This window comes from Nanorana parkeri, unplaced genomic scaffold (genome assembly GCF_000935625.1).
Source record: "Nanorana parkeri isolate BGI_ZX_2015 unplaced genomic scaffold, ASM93562v1 scaffold56, whole genome shotgun sequence".
NCBI lineage: Eukaryota > Metazoa > Chordata > Amphibia > Anura > Dicroglossidae > Nanorana > Nanorana parkeri.
The window spans coordinates 2,428,147-2,436,625 of record NW_017306324.1 but is presented as its reverse complement, the minus strand read 5'-3'; the positions used below and the strand labels follow the sequence as shown (position 1 = coordinate 2,436,625).

Sequence of the window (8,479 nt, the reverse complement as noted above, 5' to 3'; positions counted from 1 at the left end):
ATCACGCACAAGAAAGAGAGGGAGAGAGAACGTTCACCTGGGTCCCCTCCTCTCTCGTGCAACTGTCGGGCTCTCGGTCCATGACCGTCATTTTGGTGTCACCCGGGTGCGGGCTGCACCCCCCTAATGATGCCACTGAGCAGAGACCTCAAGGGGCTTATTTATAAAACTGTCTGCAGAGCTGTTCAGCCATCTGACTTTTAGATTCGCACTCATCATGGCCACTAGATGGGGCAGAGATATAATTAGGAATTTCCTGTGATCCTCGGCTCCATCTAGTGGCCATCATGTGGTGCACATCCAAAAATCAGATGTTCGCAGAATGCACAGCTCTGTGATTGTTTTACGAATAGTGTAGTTATGATAAGCCTGAGTGAAATAACACAACACTGGCATCCCTTTAGGCAAGCTTTATCCTCCCTGCTGGTCACTGGACGGTGCAGATTATAGCTGTGCAGCCTTGTTGCTTGATTATGGTTCCATAGGCAGGGCTGAGAGAATGTATTCAAGCAATTGATCAGCAGACTGTATAGCTATAGTCTGCACAACTCAGTGCCCAGCTTCCTACGTAAAGCATGCATGGCTAAAGGGTGCCTGGGAGGTGTTCTTTCACTTGGGCTCAGAATGAACAGCAGTACAGTGACTGGGTGCCCCCCAATGTTACTTGCTTTGGCTGTACCAGTTTCACGACGGCTGCCTCCACAGTTAGCAATAAATCTGTATGCTGATGTTTTTGCTCTCACCTCAGCAGCTCCAATTTCTTAGCCCGGTTGTGGGCGCTGAGGGCCTTCAGCTCGGCTTGCCTCTTCCTTAGCTCTGCCAACACTTCGTCTTCCGAATCCTCAGCCGGCCGATCCTCAGACTCCAGCAGGCCCTGGGCTATTAACTCCTCTTTGATCCGGATCTCCAAAGACTTGGTATGTGGAGCACTGTAACATAGAACAGTCATATCACAGTCTGCTCCTTTATTGTTGTGGTAGGTTCACCACCACTATTGGCCCTGGTGACGTATCACAATAGTGAAGGGAAATCCAATATTTTACAGCTGTCACCAGAACAGGAAGCAAAGTGAAATCTTCCAATGGGAACACCTGTTTTGGGGACAGCTAAAGAAGGGAAGTCACCCTCATTTTGGAGAGATTACCTTTCACTTCCTGGTGAATCTCCAGAGCCTTCCCAACAGTACACAGACAGCACAAAATAAATCTACAAAGGTCATAACCAATACCTGCTCTATTTAAGACATAAAAGATGCATGGGGTTTATAGTAGGGATGCAGCCATACCGGTTTTTCGGTATCGAGTACTGTTATTTTTCTTTCGTTACTCTGAATTAATTAATTACCGAATACCGATACCGGACGTCCCATTAAGGAAGCCCGATTAGCCTGAATCCGGACAGCGTGTAATGACTCGCCGTCCGACTTCCACATTAGCCGTCACAAGGTGATGAGGAAGCATTGAGCCGACTTTTTGGCCAATCAGGAAGCTGGGGAGGCAGGTAATGACTTGCCGCCCAGCGTCCCGATTGGCTGGGAAGCCGGCTCCGTGCTGCCTCATCACCAAGTGGCGAGGGAGCATGGAGCCAGCTTTTCAGCCAATCAAGAAGCCGAGCAGCATGTAATGACTCGCCGCCCGGCTTCCTGATACCTGAAGTTCCGGTATCGGGAGCATTTGAGCGAGTAGGAGTACACTTGCCTAAATACTCGGTATCAGCACTGATACTAGTACCGGTGAATCCCTAGTTTAATGTGATATTAAAGTCAAAAGGTTCTTCAGCTATTTCAAATGCTGATGAAATCACTTACAATGGAAGTCTCCAAGCTAGTAGATGGAGGCTGCTGCAGACTGTGCTGTCCCTTGTGATCTTGTACTGGACTGAAGGTTCAGGGATGTTGCGCTGAGGGAGTTGGAGCTGTTCAGAAACATGATGATTAAGTGTTTGGGCAAAAATGTAAAGAAAATACTTTGCTGGGTGATGTAGATCTGTTTGATCTGGATTCCGTATTGAAAACAAATGTAGAGTTTATTACTACTTAAAATATCAGTATGGAACGGCGTGACCCTCACACCAATATAGTCACATGCTCTATATATATTTCAATTACCTAAAAGGTTTCATTTGACTTCGCGGGGAGGTGCTGGCTCCATCCGTACCCGATTCCTTCTCGGGAATTGGGGAATCTTCAATTGGCGAAATGATATTTTCCTAAAAGAAAATAAGAAACATCAAACGATATTCTGCACAATGTTTAATATGTACTGCAGCTGGGTCACCTTTGTATTGTTCCGGTAACCCTCTTAAAACAGCAGTAAGAGAATTGGTCAGACCTGCGGAACTGGATAGGGCAGGCTGCCACCTGCAGACTTTAGCAACAAAGGACACTAGACGGCAATAGACTTCTGCATCCAATGAATAAAAGGACATTAGGCAGCAGTAGCCACCTGCATCCTATCAACAAAGGATGCTTGATGGCTACTGCGGCCTAGTGCCCTTCGTTGCTAGGATGCAGGCGGCGGTTTACTCCAGTTGACTGTACACTTACAAACGTTAAATTATGTACAGCGTAAAATAGTCCATACGCAGGACTGTGGACGCGAATATTTCTACTCCAATTTTACGCAACTGAACGCAGCACAAGTAAAAACACTGCGTCTTGCAGCCATGTGCATCAGTCCTTACTGATCTTGCTCAGCTCTACGGGATCAGTCAGCAAGCTGCAAAGACATCTCTACATTACCTCGACAAGAGCCTGCAACAGACGCTGCGTCAAATGACCGAACGGGCAGCCGTCCTCTGGCTGGTCATGCTGGGATTCAGATTTCTTCAGCAGCGAGTCAACATCTAGAAACATACAAGAGGGGACCATATTTTTTCTCAGAAGTATCAGTCTGTGATCTTACAATGGAACCATGAATACCCCGTTTCCCCGAAAATAAGACCTACCCCGAAATTAGGACCTGGTACCATTTTTGGGAATTGCTAAAATATAAGACCTACCCCGAAAATAAGACCTAGTTGTGACCATTCCCAGGGCCGGTGGTGGCATAAGGGGGAACTTAAAGAGCCGCGGGAGAGAATCAGCGGTGCCAACTAAACCAGCGCTAGAGGAAGCGAGGCGGCAGCGGAGGGAGCAGAGCCACATAAGCCGATGCTTCCTCTATAGCGCCGGCTCCTGTCACAGGTGGAGTGATACCAAATGCACTCCGCCTGTGAGGAATCTATAGTGAAAGTGCGCTTCGCTCATTCTGGTTACCAAATTGCTCTTGGAAAGGTATGGCACCCCTGATTGCCCTGATCACCCTATTCTTTGCCATTTTGGATTATTTAATTTGGATTTGCATTAACTTTGGATTGTTGTACATTAAAAAAGAAAATAAGACCTAGTGTGTTTTTTTTAGCCAAAAAAAATATAAGACAGTGTCTTATTTTCGGGGAAACACGGTATGTGGAGACAAGACGTAATGTAATGATAACGTGCACAGTGTCAGTATAACACTGATAGTGAAAAATAATCACACGCTGTACATCTATTCACGACCTTATATTAGTACAGAGACAGTTACCGAAAGGTCCACATTAATATGTATACAGCTACAGTATACACGCACACTGCCTATAGACATGCATATAGCGCCGATCCCCCCGTCTCCTCCCCTTCCCTCCATTCTATAGCTCCATGTTTCCAGCAGCACTCATCTAGTCACAGATTAGGCCATAGTTACCTTTGGAGTCCAGTTCAGTCAGTGGCCCCAGGGCCCCCTTTTTTTTTTCTGCAGCCATGGAAGCTCTGGCTCCATCTTTCTGCTCCTCCTGCAGATCCTCCTGGGCCCATCGCTGGGAATAGTGCTTCCCCAGAGGGGGGATCTGAAATGAATGGGACAGATGGCAACAACGTTTAGAGATGCGAACATAAGGATGCACCAATACCAGTGCCGATACTGGGCATTCACACAAGTGCACGTGGAAATGACCCGATACTAAACGCCGATACTGGCACTTAAAATTTTTAAACTGAAGCAGCTGCCTGAGGTCCCATGATTACTGGGGACCTCAGCAGCCTTCCTGTGAACCGCAGTGCCTCCTCCTCACTGTGGAACCTCACTGCCCGTGAGACCCACCGGACCCTGGCGAGACCCCGCACAAGCCAGTCGCCACTACGGAACAGCAAAGAGTATGCAGCTTCATATTATAGTCCTCTATAGCTGGGGGTATTCTGCATTGCTGTATAATGTATTATTGAGATTTGTAGTCCCTCTACAGTGTGGAGTCAGTGGCAGAACTACCAGCTGAGACCAGGCCTTGGCACTCCACCACTGTCCTAAAACCATTACTCTGTATTGTTTTGAAAAAATGTTTCACATGACACTAAAAAAAAAAAAAAATGTATTGGTAATTGGTATCTGCTAGTACTTAAAGTGACATTAAACCCTCAGATTTTTTTAACATAAAACAATACTATAATGTGTGCCTTACTGTCATCCATGGTTGTTTCCCTTCTCTTTGCTGCTCTTCCTTTTAAATCTGTATCTGTTCTCATGCTGGGCAGAACTTGTTTTGCAGCAGACTGCCTTGTCTCTGGAATGGATACATGGTGTCTGTGTGTAGGTTCACAACCTGAGCCAGCACTACAGGAAGAGGCACTCAGCTGCAAAGGGAAGTTCTCCCCAAGCATGAGAAGACATGAGGATTTAAAAGGAAGAGCAGCAAAGAGAAGGTAAACTACCATGGATTACAGTAAGGCGCACATTACAGTATTGGTTTATGTTAAAAAATCTGAGGGTTTAATGTCACTTTAAGAAAAATATCGTACTCGTACTTGGTCTGGAAAAAAATGGTATCAGGGCATCCCTAATATATATCCATTAAATGTCCTGCCAACGCTGACGTGCTTCAGGGTAACAACCCTATCAGATAAATGGGGTTTAAACCCGTAGCAGAAGGAGATCCCTCCAAATAATTCCATTTCAAAGGAGAACTATGAGGCGAGTGAAAAACACATCCCCATAATTCAAGCCGGCCTGTCACAGGTCGGCTCTATTGATCGGGAAGTCAGCGAACACATACCGTCGCTCTCTGACTGTCAGTCACCGCTCCGATCCTCCAGCACTGACTGGAGGAATGGACGGGGGAGGGGGCAGGCACAGCTGGTTCTGCCTCTAGATAGGCAGAGCCAGCTGTCATTCACACAGCTGGGTGGATCTCAACAGCATTGTCGGGATCCGTCTCAGCTGCAGCGTTCTCAGTATACCGCGAGCTGTAGCTTGCCATATACTGAGCTTTGGGTCACGGGATGAGGTTAGCATGACCCTAAAGAGAACTAGGGGATAAAAAGGTTACCCCATAGTTCTCTTTTAAAGACTGCCATTCGTAAACTCCCTACATGTACATGTATGCATGATCCTACTTTGTAGTAGTCCGCCTCATCCTCTGGAGTCTTCAGGAGGTCTTCTAGCACTTTGATCTCTTCTGTAGTTATGTCAGCACAATACGGTTCCACCGAAGCCCAAAACCTGTGAGGCGAGATAGAACATGGTCTGTGAATTTCAGTGTGATGCCGAGATAAGACTGTTTTCTCTGCAGGCACTCCGCTCTTCCTATCCAATGCAGCTGCATTAGACGTTATGATGCCACGGTCCCTAGACCGCTGGAGCCCGGGGGAAAAAGTGGCTGCAGGGACCGGTAAGTTAACCCTTGCAGTGCAGGGGTAGAGGTTAAGGTTTTTGTTTTTTTAAATGGAGTTCTACTTTATAAAAAAGTGACATGTATTTGCAATTCATGTTTGTTTATATTTCACCCACAATGCCATTCACTTCAAGATTATTATTATTGGGGGGGGGGGGGGGGGGGGGGGGGGGGTAGGATCCGCTGCGGCGTCTCAGTATACCGCGAGCTACAGCTCACGGTATACTGAGCCTTGGGTGTCCTCCCGTTACCCTAAGGATAACTATGGGGAAAAGCCTTAACCCAATAGTTCTCCTTTAATGTGGATTCTGGCTTTCTGACACACTGCCAGAACTTTTTATGAATCTGCAGAACATCACAATATTCATGTATGTCGTGTGTCTCTGATCTGTTTGGGGTTTTCGAGGGGGGCACTTTTCAGCCAAAAAAATGGGCTGAAAATCTCGGCTTATACTCGAGTATATACGGTATATAAAAATAAAAATGTTATTGCATCCATTTCTAAATAATCATCATCATCTTCCTATCATTATTATTGGTTACAAACGAATGTTCTCTATTTTAATAATTCTTCCCAAGCTTCTTATATTTATGTATACTGTTGGCGCTATATAAATACTATGTAATAATAATAATAATAAAAAATGTATAGATGAGTTTACATCGGCCTTTATGAATCTAGTTATGTAATTTGTATCTCGATGTTTATAAACATGGTTACATATATAATTTGATATGAAGTTGATACACCCCAATATTAAATGAGCCAAATTCAGGATTTAATGCGTGTACGCATCTGTTTCTAACCCTGAAGATTCAGAAGTTCTGAGCCCCCGAAACGCGTTGGCTGTTCTGTGCTGTCGTTTATGAACCAATGCGAATATTATACGTTTTTGGACTCTCAGACTCTTTGTTTGTTGCTCTCATTACACTTTGAATGCATATACCGGTAACAGACAGGCAGAGTACAACCTTTGTGTTTCATGTCCCTTGCTCTGCAGTAAGTGATCAGGGATGTAAAGAACGGTTAGATGATGAATTGCAGCTGATTGGTCAGTGTACCTATTTGGGGCGTCATTTTTGGGAATCCTGGGTACGTCCACTGGGTCGTCGTTGAATTCGTATTCCTGGATCTTTGGCTGTACGTTCTTGGACTTGGGTCTTCCTGGGCCTTGCCCCGATGCATGACTTCCCTTTCCTTCGAGCTTTGGCTTCTTGGGTTTGTGTTTGACGGGCGTGCCGGGTTCGTGTTCCTTTCCTCCGAGCTTCAGAAACCTCCGGTCTCCCTTCTTGTCCTGCCAATCTGTCAGGATCTACAATGAAGAAATCAACATTCTGTGTAAGAACCAGATACCCCAGCAGGCTACAATGCTCGCTGTATACTCCACGCTTGTTCTGGCAGGGCCCGCTGCTCCCCCCGAGTGGACCCATTTGGGGCAAAGAGACAAAAGTTGGGGCAAAGCCTTTTTTTTAGTTCTTGGTAATAATAAAGTGGGTAAGATTGAGCGCCTCTGCCAACATTTGCACCCTCCTTGTGGAGACACCCTGAGAAGAAATGAGAAGGTGTAGGTGTCACCAGGACAGGAAGACACAGAGAACAATAAAAAAACCTTTTAACCCTTAACCATGCCGCTAAACACATGTCCCTGTCTGCATCAGAGAGATGTCCCATCACTTCCTGCTTTTATCACACCTTGTCATGGGGACAGGAAGTAAGGGGGATACTTTCCAGTGGGGACACAGTCAGATATAATCTAAAAAAATAAAATAAAAAAAATCTGGCCTTAATGACACAAGGAGGAGATCTCAACTTTAGTGGAATGGGATTAGAACTCCTGTCAGGTTTTTACTGCTCTCTGTGTCCCCATTAGGGAGATTCCCCCTCTCTATTTGTCCTGGGGACTGTGAAAGAAAAACCCAAATGTTGGGTTGTCACCAGAACAGGGATAGGTGGGAAATCTTTCAGTGGGGACACTAGTACTGGTGACTCTGCTGACCACCAGGGATTACCCACAATTTGGAGGGATTTCCTCTCAATTCCTGTTATGGTTATCGGACAGGAAGGGAAATCTACACAATAGGACACAGAAAGCACTCCCAATTTAACTCAGGCTCACCTGTGTCTCCGCTTCCAGCACACGTAGTCGCCGACTTGCTGAGGACAGGAGTGTTTCCAGTTCCAGCTGAAGGGTGTCCAGCTCTTCAATGCCGATGCCATCGTCCTCGGAGCGGGACAGCACCGCGGTGTACCTGGGGCAAAGCTTGACGTGATCCACAGATTTGAACTCATGGAACTGCAGCGGGCAATCCTTTAACTCATTCATCCTATCAATTGGCACACTGCAAAACAAAGTCCAACATGGATGTTTTAAAATCAACGTAGCATGGCAGTCAAGCCCACACACATCCCTATTAAGCACCCTGCATACTAGGGTGGATACCAGTGTGGTGTGCAATGGAAGTATCTACATGCTCTGTAGACCTAACATACTGCCTGTCTTAGGGTGACAACCCTGCACCTCCACCCCTGGACAGGCAGTGTGTTACTGGCAGGATCACCAGGTGAAAAAAGAAGCCTGAAAAGGTCAAACTAATGCAACTACCACATCCAAGGACTGGTAATCTGCAACAGAGTTACAATTTTGTTTGATAGATACACTTTAACATTCCAACCTTCATCAATCCCACCATTGTTTTAGAGGAACATGGCGCATGCAACCCCCCACCAACTAGATTTAGTAAATTGGATCAGGATTCTGATTCTTCTAGGAAGGGGGGGCATTGCAAAGGAGAT

At 46.0% G+C, this 8,479-nt stretch overlaps 1 protein-coding gene across 1 annotated transcript in view; it reads right to left on the bottom strand.

Annotated features, from left to right (window-relative positions):
- The window catches only part of TADA3 (transcriptional adaptor 3), a 10,746-nt gene that overhangs the window by 1,528 nt on the left and 739 nt on the right, over positions 1-8,479 (bottom strand). The window contains exons 2-8 of the mRNA XM_018576118.1: positions 7,803-8,025; positions 6,748-6,998; positions 5,408-5,513; positions 3,726-3,867; positions 2,741-2,844; positions 2,108-2,208; positions 744-929 (exon numbers count right to left, since the gene is read on the bottom strand). Coding sequence (XP_018431620.1) covers positions 744-929; positions 2,108-2,208; positions 2,741-2,844; positions 3,726-3,867; positions 5,408-5,513; positions 6,748-6,998; positions 7,803-8,009 — 1,097 coding nt within the window. The 5' untranslated portion in view covers positions 8,010-8,025. The remainder of the gene's footprint in view (positions 1-743; positions 930-2,107; positions 2,209-2,740; positions 2,845-3,725; positions 3,868-5,407; positions 5,514-6,747; positions 6,999-7,802; positions 8,026-8,479) is intronic.